General features: G+C 40.1%; 1 protein-coding gene and 1 long non-coding RNA gene across 2 annotated transcripts in view; one reads left to right on the top strand and one right to left on the bottom strand.

Moving 5' to 3' along the window:
* Positions 1 to 1,092: 1,092 nt before the first annotated feature.
* On the bottom strand, positions 1,093 to 2,896 carry LOC113014098 (uncharacterized). The gene is made up of 3 exons (XR_003270927.1): positions 2,742 to 2,896; positions 2,235 to 2,355; positions 1,093 to 1,930 (listed from the first exon to the last, which is right to left on the bottom strand). It is a non-coding gene; the product is annotated as an uncharacterized LOC113014098 (long non-coding RNA).
* Positions 2,897 to 10,305: 7,409 nt separating this feature from the next.
* The window catches only part of oprd1a (opioid receptor, delta 1a), a 30,210-nt gene continuing 18,246 nt past the window's right edge, over positions 10,306 to 22,269 (top strand). The window contains exon 1 of the mRNA XM_026156587.1: positions 10,306 to 10,806. Within this exon, the coding sequence (XP_026012372.1) occupies positions 10,556 to 10,806 (251 nt within the window). The 5' untranslated portion in view covers positions 10,306 to 10,555. The remainder of the gene's footprint in view (positions 10,807 to 22,269) is intronic.

Genomic DNA, 22,269 nt, shown 5'->3' with positions numbered 1-22,269 from the left:
CCTGGCCTGTTCCTTCTCTGTGCATATCCGTAGTTAAAGCTTATAATTCTCTGTGACAATGAATTCAAGGATATCAAAGAGGTCTTAATCAAGTACTGAAACACAAGCTTTAACTCATACTGCACCACTCCCTCTAGTAGATCATGCATTATGTCTACAGCATAGTTGTCTGAAATATGGAACAGCCGAAGTGAATTGAGTAAACAATTTCTTTTTACACCAAATGTTGAGGCCAAAGCAGGATTTTGTTGAATGGCACCACAGTGTTTGTAATGAAGTTCTTTGGAACGCAGTGTTAAGCCTACATGATCTTCACTAAAAACTGACTGCAACTCTGTCTTATCAGTTAAACAAAATCTACAACAATAGTTTGCACTAAATGATTCAACAAAACCAAAAATGCTATGTAAAGCCAAGTTGTCACCTGTAATCTGAAAAAGCGAACCTCTCACAGGTGTGGCTGAAAAGGGCACTTGCATTCCTTCAGTCTCTAAAATCTTTAGATCATCAACAAGTGGCTTTAGGATAGGATCAAACCCATATTTTTTTAAGTCTTCTGAATGAAAAAGGGCTACAAGATGAATGTTCATCACCACAGAATTTAACTCTGGTGGCAAATTTCTCAAAACAAAATAAATACAACCAAGTTTGTGCACCCCCTTTTTTGAGCCTAAAGGATTAGCAGTTTCAAAATCGTCATAGTAGAGCTGGATCTGGAGAGCATGTTCTTGTTGTGAGAATAAACTGTGATTTTTGAAGTAGGAGCCGTCATTTAAATCTCTGTACAATCCCTCCATGTTTAGTTTTTTTTTCTGGAAACTGCTACAAAGTTCACTGTTTCGAAACATAGATGAAAGGGATCCCATGATAGGAACGTACATGAATTTATCATTGACAGGAACTTGCCTGTATGTCCCTGTTGTTCTATCTTTGCGTACATCAAAACGCACACCAAGAACATGCTCTATGGGTTCAACTATTTTCCATTTTTGCTCAAAATATCTTATCCTTTTAGATTCTGTGTTAAGACATGAAAATGGATTTTCAAGCTGATCAAAGCAATCCTCAACTTTTTCTAAGGTTTCTCTTGATGTATCAGTTGACGAACAGTCGACAACAGATTGTTTTGCATGTGCATGGATGTCATTAACCAGTTCCTCCAATGAACCAACTAAACACTGTACAGTACTTTCAGGAACTCCTGATGATTGTACTTGAGCAATAACAGAGCTGCACATGTTCAGTATTTGCCTTTTTTCAACTGGAACCGGTGTAGTTATTGTCATGGGATGAGCCACATTTACAGGCTGTGAAACAGAGGTTCCATCGTTAGGTACAGGCTCAAAATTGTTGATGACCTCAGAGTGAACGCAGTCTCCATGTGCTCGGAATAAGTGCCGCTTGTAACCAGAGTACGTGTGAAAGATAAATGAACATCCAGGCTCTCCACAGGTCAAACGTAAAAACTTTCCTGGGTACAAACCATGCTGGAACTTCAAATGTCTAAATAACACTGAGCAACTTGTGTGGTGTATCTTGCAAATGTAACAGATGAACATTTCCAGTCAAAGTGCTGAATAGTGGATATCTTTAAACCGTACAGTGAAGACTTCCTCTTGTTTCATTGACCCGAGGACTGTCCTTCACGCTGCCAACATCAATGCCATACACTTGATGGTCTGGATGAATGTGTAGAAGTTGTCCAATGCCTTATCAAAGGACACGGCAAATTAAAAAATGTGCCTTGAAAAGTTTTGCCTTGTCAAAACCTGCATCTCCCATCTGTGTCACACAGGGAATGACCTTTTGATCTAGGACAATGTAGAAACTTTGGGTAGAAACTTTGGATGATGTTCTTTCTTTCTCCAACCCACAGGACGAATGGCTGAGTGGGGCCAGCCTTAAGAAAAGCCTCTGTGCTACCTCCCACCTGAGGGAGAGAAAGAAACCAAGTGATTCACATTAAACAAAATTGATAATCTGATGTTGAGGCATTGCTGTTTGAAATTATGACAATATTAAAATGTTTCACTCCGCGCGCACAATTATTTTTGTTTCAATGTGTACATTTAGTTTTAATAGAAACAATGACATGTCAGTCCTGCAACACCAAGCTTGTCTGGGATAGATACATCTGCTGCAGGTTGGATCACCTTGCCATCTTAAAATATCAGCCGTTGATAATTTGCATCTGTTCTCATCAAAAGAGAAATATACAATTCTAAAAAGCATACCTTGATGAATTTCATTAGGTGGTGAGCAGCATCTGATGTGCTAATCTTTGAAGACGTCCTTCCCTTAGATGATGGAGTGAAGTGAAGCAGCAAAAGAGGGCAGCCGCCTCGCAGTCCCAAACTACAGAATAGAAATTAAGATCATCACAATTACTGTCATTTAAAGGACCACAGCAGTCATTTTTCCACGTTATGTAATACCATGATGACATTTTAGACACCTGATAATTTTTCTAATAAGGCAGTTTTCCAGCGCCTTGGTATAAAAATTCATTTCTAGAGACTTAAAATCTTCTGGCCACCAAGTGAGTCATAACAATCGAGTCATAACAATAGTAAGATTATGTAACTTTTTTTGTGTTCAAACTACATTAAATGTCATTTCAGGTTTAACATGTTTGTAAGCTTGTTTTCATACCATACAGAAATGAGTGATATATTGTGTTGTGGGAATTAAGCAAATGCTGTAAAGGCATGCAAAATCTACCATTTCCAACTTACACTTACCAGCCTCGTTAGAGTAACGCTGTGCAGAAATGAGCAGCTCATCCAATTCTGTACTCTGGGACAGATTTTTGCAATCTTTGATGATCCTTGGCTTGAAGAATGTTGGCCACTTTGCAAGGAACTTACCAGACACTTCCTCCCCAAAAAACAGCATTGTGAAGTCTTGGTAAATCTTAAACACAAAGTGTAACAACAGAAACAACACATTAACAAGAAAACAAACAAAGGAACCACAAAGCAGTCATTAAATTATTTTATGCCTTACCAAGCCAGGTGTATCCAGAAATCTTGGGAAAAGGTCCAGGACAGTAGAAGCTATGGCAGGTTCTTGAACCACTTTTTGCCTATGTTGAAATGTCACCTTCATGTTGTCTTTGACATGTTTCATGTCAGTTGAGTGCCTCTTCCTTGCATTTATCACCTGACAACGGCCTCACATTTGAACACAAGTTGCGAAGAGTCTTGGGGCTGTCTTGAAAAGCTGACTTTGATTAGTTCATCTCTTCTCGGGAACCAGCATATCACCACCTGCCAAGAGTAAAATAAGGTCCAGCATATAACACCATTTCTTTGCAAAATATCTAGCATGTCTAGTCCCTTTAGACTGAGTTAAAATAAATTTTGTTAAGAAAAACATCCTTGGTCCATTTTTTAAGTAGTACAAGCTGTGTAACATGACTGCAATACAGTATTCTCTCAACTATCACAGGGGTTAGTAGGAACCATATTTCTATTTTATTATTTTTTATATATTTTAAGCGATAAAAACCCTCCCCACAAATATTCCTGACAATGTAGCGTTTGGTTTGTTCGTTTTTAAATTTCAAATATTGTATAACAAGACAAAACTGCAAATATGAACGCATCCCCCCCTCTCCCTCTTTAACTAACCGATGCCTTTAATTGAACTACCAAATTAACACAATGGTCCTCTCTTTCTGGTCAGACACTTTGCAGCACTTCTGCTGTAATTTTATTCATATTTAACAAAATAAAAATGCAGAAATAAGTGTACACATTAGTTTTTGACTCTCACTGAACTAACAAAGCCAATCCCTCCACATGTTTGTACTCTCTTGTTACCTCGGCCAGGTCCGCGGCTCTGAACCGTGGTAATGACACCTCTGGCCAATACGCTGGGTTGTCGGGCTTGTAGCTTTACTGTCAGCGAACACAGTGTACAGTCGAATCTTAACAGCTTTCTTACAACCAGGCACTCATTTTGGCGGCAGTGGTTATTATTATATTTACATGCTCTCTTCTTCCATTTCTCATTGGTAACAGCTCTTACTTTCTCCCTCTCTCGCGCTCAAACACACAACGGGAGGGGCAGTTCCACACGTTCTCCCCGCAGCACGGACTACACTACCCATGAGGGCCGGTAACACTCTGCCCTCATTGCCTTTATATTAAATCATTTTTGGCTAATGACAAAAAAAAGTCACTTTAAGGGCCAAATTGCATTATACTTCTTCACCTCAACTGACGTGGGCCGCAAGTGGCCTTTGGGCCACGAGTGGCCTCTGGGCCGCGAGTTTGAGACCACTGACCCTAAGGCTTTGGCAGTTTAATTCGAAAATAAATAAAAGGCATTTAATAAAAACTGTGAAATATATTAACATGTAATATTCATTACAGTCTGCCAATAGCCAGATTATGCTAAATGAATATTAGGAAAGAAACTGGTACTTTGCAGAGTTCTAGCTAGCAGTAGCCCAGCTTAACAAAAACCGTTAAAATTCAAATATGACACTTAAAGATGATGTATTTTGATATAAATATTATTTCTTTTACTAGTTATCATGTTACTTGTTCTAACATCAATCTAAAACTTAATATTTAACCGAATAAAACTTACCGCATCAGCAAGAAAAAATGGCGACCGAAGATTCTGGATTGCGAAGCTCCACAGGAAATGAAGGTGTGGTCTAATTTAACACCCACAGTGTTAAAATGCAGTAACGACTAAAATCTACACTTACACTTTTCAGGAATCAACTCCCGATGTGTTATTTTAACTCGATTAAGTGTTGAACTAACTCGGAACTCTGTTGAAATCTACTAACACTGAAAAATCAACACTGGCATTTTTGCTGTGTATGTTTAAAAGTAACCTAGTCAGTTTTGAAGATTAACAAAGACTAACACTGAGCAGTGCTGATTGTTTAACACTGGAAAATAACTCAAAATGTTAGAAATATTCCAGTGTTAGAAAATCAGCACTGCTCAGTGTTAGTCTTTGTTAATCTTCAAAACTGACTAGGTTACTTTTAAACATATAACACTGTCAAAAGTGTTAATTTAACACTCAACAGTGTTGTATTTAACACTCAGAGGTGTGGACCCATATAGACACTCTCTAGTGTTAATTTAACACTGGAGATTTTGCTGTGTTCCTTTAGAAGGCATAAATGAAACTGGATTCACAGATTCATTTTGCTGGAGTATTTCAAAATATCTTAACTTCTTGCCTGGAGACATCAATAACACAACTATAATTGCATGATGTAGCTCATTTGGATTTGTTATTCAATTTACCAGCTCACTTACTGCCAGATACATGAATAAAGATGTAAACAGACTTGTACATATACCTACAGTATTGTATTCTACCTTTGCATGTTAGCATGATGAAACATAGCTCAATCAGATCTAATGGGTTTATGCCAGCATTCATCAAGACTGAAGGAGGGCGATAGACAACATAGTTTAACAGCGGAGATAATTGCACATTTTCAGACTATCTCTCCAGGATACATCGATCTTGGTTTGACAAAAGGTCAATAAACACAGTGTTTTTGGTGGGTAATGCTGAATGTAAGTGGAACATGAGTACCCAACAGGGAAGCTTTTAATTCCAAGTTAAATGGCATTTTCAGTTCTGCTTGAATCCTAGATCCATCTAATACAATCCAACAGTCATTTATTTTTGAATCAATAACTACACTCCTGTGCATCCATCATGGGTTTTTTTAATGAACATCAAAAATGATCAATATGTCCCACTGCACATGTTGGCTGTTGCACAGTTGTATTGGGAGTTCTACTCACTTTTATGTGCCATATAATCAGTGTTGGGAAGGTTAGTTTTAAAATGTATTCCATTACAGATTACAGAATACATGCCCCAAAATGTATTCTGTAACGTATTCCGTTACGTTACTCAATGAGAGTAACATATTCTGAATACTTTGGATTACTTAATATATTATCATGCTGTTTACAACTATGTGAATGTACTATTGCTGTGTGATTTATTACTGTTACTGAAGGTCCGCGGCTCCGAACCGTAGTAAAGGGACCTCTGACTAATACGGTGGGTTCTGTGTCAGGCTCGTAGCCAAAAAATAGCTTTACTTTGTTGTGTGGGTCAACTTTGCTTGCGAGAGACAAAGAGAGGCCTTGAAAGACTGCTCCAACGGAACTTATTGTTTTTGGAGGAAAACACGAACACGGTGTACAGTCGAGTCTTAATAGCTTACTTACAACTGGGCTCGTCAGGCACTCTTCTTGGCTGCAGTGGTTATTATTATATTTACATGCTTCCAGCTCCCGTTTTTGCTCGATGACAACTCGTACTTTTCCTTTTTCTCCCTCCCTCGCTCACAGAGCCATAACGTGTATGGCAGTCCATTCTCCCTGCAGCACGGACTACACTGCCTATGATGCTACATTCTTTAGAGCTTCAAAACTGACTAGGTTACTTTTAAACATATAACACTGTCCATCCATTCATCCATCTTCATCCGAGACCGGGTCGCGGGTGCAGCAGCCTTAGCAAAGAGGCCCAGACCTCCCTCTCCCCAGCCACCTCCTCCAGCTTATCCAGGGGAACACCGAGGCGTTCCCAGGCCAGCCGTGTACTTACCTACCTAACTAATAGGGTTGCCAACTCCCAGCAAAAATATTAGGGAACCATGCAAATGTAAAACAAATGCACAGAAATCAATTATTTTTCTACACTAATTAAATAGATTCAACATCTTTCTTCAACAGAATTGCAGACTGCACAGATGGTACCTTCCCAAAGGAAAAAGGTACTATGGATTTCTATACATTTAATCAGATGACCACTTTTGTTGTTGTAAGATTCAGATAATTATTTATTCAAAGTTTTTAAATGGCATAACAAAGAAAAATATTTCTTTGTGCCCCCCTCTCCCTGTTAATTGCCTACCTGGCCCCTGACAAAACTTTGCTAGACCCACCCCTGCACAGTTACCAGCTGTCAGCTACATAAAAAAGGATCCTGGTGTTATTTGTCTCTCAGAAACAGTTCATAACTTCCCTTCAACTCATTAATGTCACCTAAAAGGTAAACCTGTTTATCCATCACCTGCTCAGCTCTAGTAAGGACGTTTAGTAAGAACATCTCCTGGTTCCATCTTCATGTTTCCCTCTCACCACATATCCAAACGGATATCATGACCAGCAGCTTTTACAGCTATGCCTCCAGCAAACCTCAGCTGATACTAGAAAGTAATATTAAATACATTCTAACAACAGCTGATCATGCTTAAACGTGCTGCTGTTGTTTATCCGCTGGTCTCCTCTTTCTAGCGCAAAGTGAGCGATAAACAAACAAGAAAGACGGGACTTGCGACAGAAAAGCCAATCAGCTGATCATTGATCAGTTTCATGTTTGAAGTAATAACAGGAGAGGAAGGGGGAGAGAATAAGAGAAGTAGATGCAGCTGCGCAGCAAAGACAGAATAACGCCAGCTTTGTGTCTATTTTTTAATTCTAGCTGAAGTACAGGACAAATCGCTTCCTTTCCACCTCAATATGGAACTCCGATGGCCAGTCCAGCTGTGGCTCAATATATCAGTTGTTAAGCTTAACGTGGAAATACTATGCAAACATTCAGGGATGAACTTACACACTTGCTTTACTTCTCTGGGATAGTTTTTGCCGAGATGAAATGCCGCGGTTAGGAAGCATGCAGCGAGGCTCCAAATGCTCCAACAGACCGCCGACAGGTCTCGCAGACAACAGCCGCTCTATCACGTGACACATACTGCTCCGATGTGCCGAGCTGAGTTTCGCCAAGTAGCACGTTTTGTGAGGTGATTCTGTGATACTTTGGATTGGATTACATTTTTTATTTCTCTCCGATATCCGATCCAGTAATTTAGATCAGTATTGGACCGATACCAATACATAATATTGGATCGGTCCATCTCTATGGAAAACCCTAAAAAGCTGAGCCAAGTTGAGCAGGTACTAGTGGAAAAGAGGCTAAATGGATTGTGTGTGGCCTGCGATGTAAATGGCCTGTATTTATATAGTGCTTTACTAGTCCCTAAGGACCCCAAAGCGCTTTACATATCCAGTCATCCACCCATTCACACACTGGTGATGGCAAGCTACATTGTAGCCACAGCCACCCTGGGGCGCACTGACAGAGGCGAGGCTGCCAGACACTGGCGCCACCGAGCCCTCTGACCACCACCAGTAGGCAACGGGTGACGTGTCTTGCCCAAGGACACAACGACCGAGACTGTCCAAGCCGGGGCTCGAACCGGCAACCTTCCAATTACAAGGCGAACTCCCAACTCTTGAGCCACGATCGCCCCATAATGTAAGATGAGTCTGACATTCCAGCTGTAGATATTGTGTCCAATTGTGGTCTTACAAGTTTGGAAAACTTTCTGTATGGCTTTGGGAGACCAAGGCAAGCTTCAGCTCATGATACCACCCTCAGTCCAACGGCCAGACAGAAACACTAAGTCAGGAGTTACAGGCAGCCCTGCTGTCACTTCACCCCTCTGAGGACCATTCATAGAAATGCAAGTAAGCTCTGCGCGTTCATACCTCCACACTAATCTCTGTCACCAAAAGCTCTTTGTACTGGCTCAAACACTCTTCTCTTTGTCGTGTGTATTTCCTGCCTTTTCTGGACCTGGAGGGCTTTCTCCTGACATTCCCAGTGTTTACCTTTGCTCCATAGTAACAAAATCAATAAAGACTGTAAACATTTCTCTGAGTGTCTCTTGGTTCTGCATTTGGTTCCAGTTTGCCAACCAGACACACGGCACTCAAGATCAAAATTAGAATTTTTTTTTCTAAATATTAAAGTCACTATTTATTCCCGTTTAAAATGATTCAGTCAGAGGGATGCATTTTAATTTCTTAGAATCTGAAAATATGAGAAGTAGTTGTAGGAGGATAATTGTTAGAGTATCTAAGACATTACATGTCATGTAATTGAGAACACTCTAGTTTGAATTTCTTGCCAGTTCTCTCCTGAACGGGGCAAATCTTTTTCTTGGCATAAAGTATCTCACCACCTGGAAGAATTTGGACTGAAAATCCACTCTGCAGTGGCCAAACTAGGGTCAGCGCCAGTGCATAAGGACTGGACAGGCAACCAACTCTGACAGAGGGGCATTTGGCCCCCTTTACTTTGGTGTTTCATGAAAGAAATAAGCTATGACAGATGGGCGTACATTCATACTGTCATTTCAACTGACAAAAAAGTGTCAGCTAAACAGAGGTTATAAATGAAGACGCATAGTAGGAAACCCAGTAAATTTACATTTAAAACAGTATGACAAAGTAAACCTATAACCACCACCATAATCAACTGCATAGTAAATTCAAGCCTATTTTAAATTGTCTTAAACTGGTATGCATAAATACAACTAGTGTATTTACAGACAATTTCAAGAGTTGTTCTGGATAAATCAAGGTTTAAGAAAAAACCTTGTGGGAGGGCGAGAGCCAATCACAGCTGTCAGGGAGCAATAGGCAGGTTACACCAGGGGCAGGTCACGCATCTATCACAAGGCCAATAGGCAACCTTTCACACCTGCAGTCAATTTAGAATCACCAACTAATGTAACCCACGCATCTCTCTGGACTGTAAGTAGAAGTCAGATTGGCCAAAGAGAACTCACACAGGCGCAGGGATTCAAACCCAGGACCTTCATGTTGGGTTTGAGTCACTTGGTTAGCCCAGTGAATGGATGGATGCCTCTTTTTAATTTTAGTATCATTTTACAATGTAAAAAGCAGGGAATTTGAAAGTTGATCTCTAATTTTTATCTGTACCATGTTTCCGAAGGCATAATTTATTCCTCCCGCTGCCTCAGCAGAGCAGCAAACATCAGGACAAGGACAGTTCCCACCCTGGCTTTTATGGCGTTATTTTTGTTTTTTTACGTGCGCTCAAATTTTTTTTTTTACGTGCGCTCAAAATAGTGGCACAAAAATAACGCCATACCTGTAGGTGGACACATCAACCTTGCTAACTTTAGCGTGTGTTTATGTCTTCTATAATGGCTTTACTGAAAGTGCGGTTAAAAGGCAGTTTCAGTATCATTAACGTGCCCTGTTCCCAGTTTACTCGAGATAAGTGGAATTTGATTGAATCTGTTTCCTTTTCTGCGCAACTTTAAGGTTTTATTTCTGTTTAAAAGAAGGAAACCCCAAACCTTGCATTCCCGTTTATTCCAGTGTGATTTCATATAAATGAGCAGGTTTGACGTCGACGCACGGGTATTAGAGAGCTGCCGGGCTGTGAGGTGGGGGTCTCCGAGAGTATAAGAGGTGTACACACAGCTAGAGCGCACAGATGCAGCTGCCCGCTTCCGGGGGGGCACTTACTCTTCGTCCGTTTGGATAGAAAACTCTTACTCAGAGGCTCTAATCTGCACGTTTTTTGGAAACTCTCCTGCTCGCCTTTTCCACTTCTTCCCTCCAGTCTGACTAGTTCTTTTTCCTCCTGTGTCAGTTTAAATCTTTGCCTTTCTTCTCACTGTTTTGCGCGGTTAAGTTTTCATCACCGAGGACAGAGTGGGCAGCACTGCAGCATGGAGCCTTACACGGTCCCCGGAGCTCAGCTCTCCCTGTCCGACCTTTACTCCGTCATCCCCTTCAATGTCACCCTCCCGGCTGATGAGAGCGACTTAATGAGCGACAGGCTGCAGAACTACACCGAGCAGCAGAATCCGACGAGGAGCGCCGGGGGTATAATCATAGCCATATCCATCACGGCGCTCTACTCCGTTATTTGCGTGGTGGGACTTCTCGGCAACGTCCTTGTCATGTACGGAGTGGTCAGGTAAACACTATCATGCTTTATTAGCACAGTTACTTTAATGAGTTTGTGGCTGTTGATGAGAGCAACAAAACCCACTTTATGCCTAATGCAAAGCTTCATTTGGGGGTTTCAGGCCCCAAATACGCGCTGATTTCAAATCAAATTCAATTCAATTCAAATGTGTTGCTTTAAGTTTTCTTCAGTTATCTCAAGAGCTTTTCTAAATACAAATAAAATTTATGTTTTCTGAGGAAATGCACACGAATTAACAAAAAAATCCCAATCAGACCCTTGTAGGATACACGTGATGTATATACCGGAAAGTTGCTTGCTAATTACCCATCGATTGCTCCTTTCCTGCACTTTTTTAGTGTCTGTGTCTGTGTTGAGCCACAAGTGTGTACTTGCACTGCACCTGCATTTGTAGGTGAAATATGCGCATGCCAAACAAGTGATTTAAGATTCCCTGCATAAACCATGAGATTGGTCTTTTATTATTTCTGCATGAAGCAACAACATGCACCAGTTTCATACTAAAGATGGTTGTTATGACTGACTCAGCCTTGCCTCAGGGAGAGAGGGCTACTCAAATAGTCTTCATGAGCTCAAACTGATCTGTGGACCTTCAGCTGCACGCTCCTCTTCACTGAGTGTGATGGAGCAGAGTAGAAATGGAAATCCTGCAGCTAGAAGGACCGACGGAGACAGCATTTGGTCTCTTTATATAACTGTAGGTTATATGCCCTAGTTTTAAGATTATTATTGTAATAATAATAATAATAATAATAATAATCCATCCATCCATCCATTCGCTTCCGCTTATCCTTTTCAGGGTCCCGGAGGGCGCTGGAGCCTATCCCAGCTGTCATAGGGTGAGAGGCAGGGTACACCCTGGACAGGTCGCCAGTCTGTCGCAGGGCCAACACACAGGGACAGAGAACCATTCGCACTCACATTCATTCGAATGAATAATAATAATAATAATAATAATAATAATAATAATAATAATAATATTATTATTATTATTATTATTATTATTATTATTATTATTATCATTCCATTAGTGGGTGTTGACAGCATTATTGTCAGTCCAAGGTCTGACTCTAAAAAAAAAAAGAAATAAACCCTGTATGCACTTATTTCCCTGAAAAGCCTCCCAGCCCTAACCTGCATGATGAGGAAAAAATATAAACAAATAAATAGACAAGAAAAAAGAGCTTATATTGCTTGCTTCTTATCCTCATTTATACCTCCTAATCTCAGATATTCTCTTTATCCCCAATATCAGCCAAAGTATTAATCACGACTCTTGGCTGGAAAATTGAAGAAGCAGGTAAAATTAATTTAGGAGGCACCAGCTTTGGGGTAAAGCAGCTGTAAAAATGTGACAAGATCAGCAAAAAATAATGCAGTTATATATCTATCTATATCCTAGCTATATCCTAGCTGCTGGTCATATTTCAGCCTATGGAGGGAACAGTAGAAGACAGCAGCAGGGGGAATCCAAACAGAGAAATAACAGAAAATCTGGAATGTATGCTGTGGCAATCAAAACTGATCCATACTCAGAGCTCTGAGGTATTTCCATTCAGGTGTTGGCGTGAAAAGATTGGGAAAAATAAGCCACCTAAACACAAAGGGGAGCAAGGGAGGAAGGAGGGAGACAAAAAGGGGATGTCTGAGGAGTCAGCAAAGTCAGTGAGTCACACTGTGAAGCGATTTACTTTACAATGACGTCACATATTTCAGACAGCACCCACACCTCCATGAGACGGGAAGCTCGAGCACAGTAACCCAGTGAGAATGTATCATCTCCTGTGGAACATCTGTAAGCTCTGAAAGTAATGATCTTATTAACAAAATCTTAGAGTTGCCTTCAAATGAAAAGTTTGGCATTCTGTAATAGCTGTACTATGGATTTATGAGCTCATTAATACATGAAATAACAAAATGCTTTAGGTGAATTTGTTTTGTAGTGCCTTCGTGTTTGCAAAAACTGGAGGCATGAATAGCAAAAAAGCAGGGGAGTCTCCAGAACTATAATATTTGACAGATTACATTTTCCTTTTTTCTTTTTTAAAGCTGCATTTTAAAGCACTGTTTTTATCAACACGATGTTCGGGTAAAGAACCCACGACTTCTAAATTTATCTCACTCTTCTTACATTTTCAAAAAAAAAAAACCCCAAAAAAGATCCACAAAATACGGTTAAACAATCTTGAAGAAAACAGTAAAGGGACCTTGTGTAAGTCCATCCACTGGAGGGCAGATTGCAGCCTGATCGTCCCTGGTCAAAATATCATCTTTGTGCACTTCTACTTGATAGACAATCAATGCGTGCTTTTCCTCATTGTTTTGTGGAACAAATACATTTTGTATAATTTCCATTTGACATAAATTGGCTGCAATTCAACCAACATTTTAATTAAAAAAATACAGCATTAATAATATGGCAGTTATGTCCTTTAATTTTTCTTTCAGGAATTCTGTTCGTAAGAGGCTAACATCCTGATTGATTTAAGACTGCTGACTGTGTTAAGAATAACTGCACACACTGCCTTAATGCCACCTGTACTACAAATAATAACCGGATGTTAAGCCACAGGAGAATTTTCCTAAAAAATTCAGAAATTTAGAAAAAGTAGGATTTCTCCATAATGTTAGGCTTGAATCCCATCTGTTTTATAGAACAACAGTAATGGAGCGATTTAGAGAGTAAAAACTGTTATAACTGACAGTACTGTTTTATTATTATCGAAGGTGTATTGGAGTAGATTTTGTGTTGTATATATTTTGCTGTATTTTCCGAATGTAGGGCCAGTGCGTTTATATAGCTGAAAACTGTATTTTTATATCCAAAATTGCAAAGGTGTGGACCCAGGAATCAGGACAATGCAGAATTGAAGTAAACATTTGAGGAACTCTAATTTGATAACATCCATCCATCCTCTTCCGATTATCCAATTGAGGGTTGCTGGGGGCTGGAGCCTATCCCAGCTACCACAGAGTGAGAGGTGGGATACTTCCTGGACAATTTGTTGCAGGGCAGTTCGACTATATGAAAGGTTTTTAATGTCATGTTAATGTTAATGTCACTTTATTGTCTTTTCTCAAAAATTCTAAGTTTTCGCCTCAAAATACTAATAATACTAGCTATAAATTCAGAATTCCACTTTTAATTTATAATACTGTATAATGATTTTCTTTTTGCCATCTCAGATAAATGAAAAAGAGCTTAATTGATATTTATTTATTTAATAGTGATGAACTCTGATGGAACAACCAAATATCACAGCAGTGTTTATTGGACATGCTGGTTTAAGTTGCAGTACCAGCAGAGGGCGATATTTTATTACAAGACAACATGAATATGGTTAAAGAGACATTCCGAACACATTTACATGTAAATACATATTAGCCAAGAAGCTTCATTGTTTCTGGCATAGAAGGAGTCTGCAATGTACTTTATACCTTCCTTGGTCACTAGCCAAGTGTTGGCTTTAATTACATTATCTCCCCCTACTGGTAATACAACTTAAGCATGCGTGTCTATTTCACGGTTAAGAAGATGCAAGGGGTGAGATCCACATGGTGAACCAGTGTGTCCATTACACTCAATGCTGTGATAATTGAAGATGGGCACAGTGACTGTTTCGGAGGAATGCATTGTTTTCATGATCCATGCAGAAAGTTACAGCCAAGTTCAACAGTTATATTGTCATCACTGTTAAAGTGACTTGGTGGTGCAGTACAGTGTTACTACAGCATTTCGTGTGACGTTTCAGCATAATACCTGAAAGTCCCTGGTCCCAGACTAGAAAGAGACACAACTTCCTTTGGGGTTGTGTCAGGGGCTGTGAGAACCTCTTATGAATAAGTAAACAGTAGCCTCTGTTCCTTCTGTAGCAGTATTGCAATGAAATATTTGAGAATTTTCTGCCATACATGGGGTGAGATCGATGCAGGCTGAACAGAATGGCAAACAGTACTGGGGGTGTTTTGCCAAGGGGTGACCTGCATGCATGGATGAATAAATCAATAACTAGAACTAGTTTATTTACTGCCACGTGTCAGCTTTGATAATAATAAACCAAAAGCCCATTTGAAAGCATCCATCTATTTTTTTTTTAATATAATGAATTTTGAATTTGTGCCTCCACTTAGGTCCTTCGATAGAAACACACACACGCAAACATGCTCCACATTTATAGCAGAGTCTCCCTGGATGCTAGCGTCATTGTGGATGTCACACCGGTCTGACGTGACCTGACAGCCTGTTTTCTGATGGAGAGCATGACGCAGACGCAAACACACGCTTCAAGCGATAGTCCATTCAGTTACACAGGGCAGGATCCTTTTATCTTCCACAGGTTTTCCACCTTCTTGCTGCTGCACTGTTTAGATAAGAACCAGTTCAGTGCTCATGCAATATACTGTCAAGTGGGCTAAATTTGAAATCAGATCGATATGCAGGTAATGGAAGCTGGGCTCAGTTTGTGTGAAAATAGACTCTTACTGAGCTTCTTCTTGTGGATTATTGTTCAATCTCTACTGAGACAGTAGGTTTTGAAAACATTTACAATTTATGTTTTGGACGTTCTGTAATGGGAATATTTTGTAATGACAAAATTTAAAGTTAATTACTGGGGTTTGAAATTTGCTTGGAAATATTGTAGCTCGTTGCCAGTAGGAACATGACTGTGTGTGTCTGAGAGATGGCAGTCAGTCTGTTCATTTCCTGGGCTGAGTCAACATGGCGACTGCATCCCATGGCTTGTCTTCCATCTCACACAGCAGGGATTGATGTCAGTGTGCGCTTGTGTTTGTGTCCATGTGTACCCTTCAGGGGAGAGTCGAAGCTGACTTTTGTGTCAAAACTGAAAGGACTGATGTAGTCACAAAATGTATTGTAACTTTAAGCTGCACTGAGATGAAAGATAAGGAATTATCTAAATGCAAATCTTAAATCTCTGTAGCTCAGTGTATCAAGAAGCACTTCAAACTGCTGATGGTCATGTAGTAGTGTGGAGGAGATTTTCTTTGCACACTTTAGGTCCATTGGTAGTAGCTGAGGATCAGCACAGCATTGCCGCACCAGCCTGTGCTAATAATTGTCATGATGTGTGTGGAGTTTGGAGCCAAAATGCAGACTAGAAAAACAGATTGGAATAAATGAAAATGAGCCCTTATTCAGGTGAGCCAGCAAATCCAGATGACAGAGGGAAACTGAAAGCAAACCAAAAGAGAATACACAGCAGGACCAAACAGTATGACTCAACAAAGCACAGTGGGAGACAGAAACAATATACACATGCATAGGATAACGAGAGGATGGGCAGCAGGTGGGAAAACAGCTGACAACAATCAAGGGAGACTAGACACGAGAAGCAAACACAGGATGAAGATAAAATAAAAAAGGAAGTACCAAACTATGCCAAACTATGGAATCGCAAACAGGGACAATGACGACTTGACAAGGAACAGGGAACACAGGGAAGGGCTGATAACTGAAATAAGGGAACTAATACAAGCCAACGAAAGTCAAGAAAATAAACCAGGTAATCATGATAGTAAGAACAGCGAACAAAGCACACATTATCACTGCCAGATAAAACTTGAAATACTAAATATGAAAGAGAGCGCAACCAAGGCAAAGCATAGTATTAGATCAAACTTAAAATGTGAAACAGAGCAGACAGAAATGAAAGGTCCCAAAGAGAAAATCCTGAGGTAAAACCCAGGATCATTGAAAGAACAGTGTACCAGTCTTGTAATGGCTGCCTTAAACACATGGTCCCTTTTCCCTTTTACATATAGAAATTATGTAAAAAAAAAAAAAAGTAAGCTTTTAATTCCAAGATTTATCTTTAAGGACAAAATTTTAAAAACCTTAAAGATGAGACAGAAGCAGAGATGTTTAGCTGTAATAGACCATATTTTCTTGCATCATAATAAACTTAACTAGTATGTTAGATAAATGGATTACCAATTACTCATTATTTGTATCTATCCAAGCATAAATACACGAGCAGTTATTTTGGGCCATAAGATTGAATAATAATAATAATGGATTGGATTTATATAGCACTTTTCAAGGCACCCAAAGCGCTTTACAATGCCACTATTCATTCACTCTGACATGAACGGGTGCCTAATGAGGAACATACAAGCATAATCATTTTATTACTTCTTTAATAATTATGAGCCCAAATCCAGAGTTTGTGTTGTTCATAAAATAATGTTTAACCCTTGGTGTTTTAATAATAATCTTCTCAGCAACTTGCGGCACATATGGTTTGATTGTTACTATACAACTGGGTGCCATATTTCATGTTTTTGTACTTGGACAAAATGACGATACAATAATATATAGATGAATAATTAAAGCTTTAATAACAATAAAATAAAAATGTCCCAAGTAGTGCTACCAGTGTTAATCTCGTTAAAATGACATAACTGCATTAACACAAATCTCCGTTAGCGAGTTGGCGTGCGCGGGCCTGCACGGGGTCAACGTGTTAGCGCGGCTAGCTCGTTAGCGCGGTTAGCTCTTTAACACGTTAGCGCCATCCAGCCCCATGCACGCTACCTTGCTAACAAAGATTTGCCGCGTTAATGCGCTTATGGCGTTTCGTCATTTTAACGAGATTAACGCTGACAGCACTAGTCCCAAGTTTGAGGTCTGAGCTGTGATGGAGCTCAAATCTCAACTTTTGGACAGCTACTGAGTATCAGATCCTTTCACTATAAAACTCTCACAGTATGTAAAGCCTCACCTGTCTGAGGTGAAGAAAAGTGCAGACAGAGAGTTAAGGTTTGGTTCTGATAGGTCTTGTCGCTCCGATATAATGAAAACCACATCTGTGGGTTGCAATTTACTTGCTTTCAGAAATCTCACAGACTCCGCTGTAGGTAAATTTAAAATAAACCTTTAGTGTTTTTTTTAAATAATCTCACAGGAAAGTGAGTAGAACTCAGTAGACAGCAAACATCATTTCCTGGAATGTCAAATTTTTTTATTTTTTTTTGCCTGTCTCGTTTGGCTCTTTTGCCATCAGAATTATTGTCTAAAGGCAAAGAAAGATGCCCAACTGATTTACTTTACCAAATTGACCATCCCAGCCTTGCCATAATGGTCCATTTGATTCACCTTTTATTGTTTATTTTATTTTCACTTGCTGAATACGGGACAGACTTGACTGGGGGAAAGAAGGGGAGAAAGAAAGAGGGAAAGAAACAGCTGAGAAGAGGGACGGGGGAGAAGGGCAAAAGACAAAAACCAACAGAACGGGCAGAAAAAAAAAGAGAAGAAAAAATGCATATATCGATCACCTGGATCAGCCCCGTCCTCCAGGGCATGAAGCAGGTATGGAGGAGATCAAAACTCCAGACATCCAGAGGCCCCCAGAACACAAGAGACCAAGGAAGACCAACAGAGGGGCAGCCGCGCCACTGTCCCAGAAAGAGCTGAGGAGAGTCCCAGATGAGGGCTCACTCAGCAGCCGCGGAGCAGAAGCCAGGGGGAGTTGCAGTGACGCGCCCGTGAGCTCCGCCGGCAGCCAGCCGTGCCTGAGTGACCGAGCCCCAGGCATTTAGTTTAAGCATAATTTCTTAGTTTAATTTAAGCAAATTAACTAAGAAATTATGGTACTATAATTTCTTAGTTCTGTTGTGCTTTCAGTTGACATCATTCATATGATTTAGGTTGTACCTTGGTACGATGTGAAGGTGGTTCACATCGTACCAAGGTGCACTGCCATTGTGACTTATGCTGCAGGCCTAACCAGCACTGGAGCAGGTTCTGTTCCAAATTAAAGAGGTATGGGATGTACTAAACAACCAGTCCTCCACAAAATACAGGGAGTGCAGAATTATTAGGCAAGTTGTATTTTTGAGGAATAATTGTATTATTGAACAACAACCATGTTCTCAATGAACCCAAAAAACTCATTAATATCAAAGCTGAATGTTTTTGGAAGTAGTTTTTAGTTTGTTTTTAGTTTTAGCTATTTTAGGGGGATATCTGTGTGTGCAGGTGACTATTACTGTGCATAATTATTAGGCAACTTAACAAAAAACAAATATATACCCATTACAATTATTTATTTTTACCAGTGAAACCAATATAACATCTCCACATTCACAAATATACATTTCTGACATTCAAAAACAAAACAAAAACAAATCAGCGACCAATATAGCCACCTTTCTTTGCAAGGACACTCAAAAGCCTGCCATCCATGGATTCTGTCAGTGTTTTGATCTGTTCACCATCAACATTGCGTGCAGCAGCAACCACAGCCTCCCAGACACTGTTCAGAGAGGTGTACTGTTTTCCCTCCTTGTAAATCTCACATTTGATGATGGACCACAGGTTCTCAATGGGGTTCAGATCAGGTGAACAAGGAGGCCATGTCATTAGTTTTTCTTCTTTTATACCCTTTCTTGCCAGCCACGCTGTGGAGTACTTGGACACGTGTGATGGAGCATTGTCCTGCATGAAAATCATGTTTTTCTTGAAGGATGCAGACTTCTTCCTGTACCACTGCTTGAAGAAGGTGTCTTCCACAAACTAGCAGTAGGACTGGGAGTTGAGCTTGACTCCATCCTCAACCTGAAAAGGCCCCACAAGCTCATCTTTGATGATACCAGCCCAAACCAGTACTCCACCTCCACCTTGCTGGCGTCTGAGTCGGACTGGAGCTCTCTGCCCTTTACCAATCCAGCCACGGGCCCATCCATCTGGCCCATCAAGACTCACTCTCATTTCATCAGTCCATAAAACCTTAGAAAAACCAGTCTTGAGATATTTCTTGTCCCAGTCTTGACGTTTCAGCTTGTGTGTCTTGTTCAGTGGTGGTCGTCTTTCAGCCTTTCTTACCTTGGCCATGTCTCTGAGTATTGCACACCTTGTGCTTTTGGGCACTCCAGTGATGTTGCAGCTCTGAAATATGGCCAAACTGGTGGCAAGTGGCATCTTGGCAGCTGCACGCTTGACTTTTCTCAGTTCATGGGCAGTTATTTTGCGCCTTGGTTTTTCCACACGCTTCTTGCGACCCTGTTGACTATTTTGAATGAAACGCTTGATTGTTCGATGATCACGCTTCAGAAGCTTTGCAATTTTGAGACTGCTGCATCCCTCTGCAAGATATCTCACTATTTTTGACTTTTCTGAGCCTGTCAAGTCCTTCTTTTGACCCATTTTGCCAAAGGAAAGGACATTGCCTATTAATTATGCACACCTTATATAGGGTGTTGATGTCATTAGACCACACCCCTTCTCATTACAGCGATGCACATCACCTAATATGCTTAATTGGTAGTAGGCTTTCGAGCCTATATAGCTTGGAGTAAGACAACATGCATGAAGAGGATGATGTGGACAAACTACTCATTTGCCTAATAATTCTGCACTCCCTGTAGTGTCAACATCCCTGGAAGATTGCCAGGATATCAGTACACAGATAGTACAAGGCTCCACAGTTTTTTACTGGCTAGTAAGTCTTTGTCATCCCCTGATGTACATCAGTAAGGAATATAGAAAATAGTACTGTACTCCTTCATTTTCTTTTTTTCTTATTTTTCTGTTAGCTGGCCACAACTACAATTTTAGTGTTCTATGCATCACAATACAGTGCAGAAACAAGTAGTAAATACAAAGTAAACACAAAGTTTTTAAGGGTTTTATTTTTTTTTTTTAAAAAGAAAACTATCCGAATCAACTTGGCCCTAAAGTAATAAAAAGTAATTGTCCTTCCACCTTGTTAAATCATGAATTAAATGTGATTAACCACATCTTTTATTAAAGCTGAGCTCAATTTCACTACCCACACCAAGGCCTGATTATTGCCAAAGCTGTTGAATAAAAAATTACTTGAACAGCATCTGTGAAATAGGCTAAAAGAAATCAAATAGCAACACACCGTGCCTTCGTGAAATCGCTCGCTCTGCTGCAAGCAGACCTACCCATGCTTGTGACTGTTCAGATGCTGCCAGTCCCACCAATTTCATATGAATACGCTTGTACCCAGATTGGGAATCCCTGGGTTGACTTTTCAACTTAATTACAACCTTCATATGCCACTTAGCCTGATTGCTGATATTAAGATAAATGAAGGCAGATTAAGTAAATATATCCAGGGTATGTTGAAACTGAGTCATAGTATAGGCACCTGTACAGGTACATGCTTGTAGGGATGTCATCATCATACATTTCTAAGCATGAGAAAAAAAATGATATATGCAGGCAAAAATGGTATAAAGATCTTAAAAAAGTGAAAAAAAGAAATTAGAAGCCCAAGAAATCATGATAATTATTTCATAACATGTCTTTCTTTAATGGTTAAAAGTATAAGGCTGTGTGCAATGGATTCTTCATGATCCAAAAAAAAAGATATTTTAATTTTTATCAGTGTCTGACTCTGTGTTTCTACATCCTTCCTGGTTTGTTGGGATTTATATAATTCTGAGCTGTCAATATTTGATTAAGGGATCTAGGTAAGCTAAGGGATCACTTGTTGGGATCACTGGTGTGCTGACAAGGTGAACAAGCAGAAATTACCTTCAGAGCCCAGGAAACAGGATGGATAGCATTACTAAGACACTCTCAGTGTGCATCATCGTTTGCTTAGAAGTGAAGGTCAGGGACCCCCGCTGCAGCCCACTGTTCTGAGACTTCTTTTTTCATTCTGTGTTTCATTACTGTTGAAGAGGAAATGATTGGATAGCTGTGACAGCCACTTAGCATGATGCCCGTGGTTTTAACCCAAAACAAGCAAACAAACAAAAATGTGATTAAACTACAGGAACAAGATTTTCCGCCTGTCACCTTTATATGCTGAAAGCTGACTGTGACTGAACCTCAGGACCACTTGTATTAGTGCCTATCAGAAAAATACTTCTGCATAACAACCTGTCAGTGTCTGGTGTAAAATTTATGTTGAATGTCAATGTGTCTTTTGCTTGTTGCCTGCTGAGAGCATGCATACTGTGCAGTCCAGACCAAAGCAATAATACTAAAACAGAGCCTTCCATGCAGGCGCTTTTCCCTTCTTCGTGACATTTTGTTTTTTGATTTCTTACAATCCAGCCAAGCTAGTGCATACTAGCATGGATCTGACACAGCTTGGCAGTGGCTATACCTCAGGAGCTACAGCAGGGCATCTCTTAATCAGAAGGTTGTTCTGACCAGGTGTTTCAATCCCTGGTTGCTCTAGTCTGCATGCCAAATATCCTTGGGTCAACTAACCCCAAGTTGTTCTCTGACCGCATCCATCGGAGTAGGAATGTGTGTGTGAATGCTAGATAAAAAGCACTTAAGTATAGATGAGCTGCTTGTATGAACGAGTGAATGAGGCTTGTTGTATTACATGGTTTGAGGGACTAAAATGTCAGCGAAATAGTCTACAGCCAAAACCTGATTTATATACTCAAATTTGAACAATCCTACTACCGTGTCATTTCCACTATTTCCACTATTATGTC

Source organism: Astatotilapia calliptera, chromosome 22 (genome assembly GCF_900246225.1).
Source record: "Astatotilapia calliptera chromosome 22, fAstCal1.2, whole genome shotgun sequence".
Classification (NCBI taxonomy): Eukaryota; Metazoa; Chordata; class Actinopteri; order Cichliformes; family Cichlidae; genus Astatotilapia; species Astatotilapia calliptera.
Note: the sequence above shows the minus strand (reverse complement) of the source record. Positions and strands in the feature narration are given on the sequence as shown.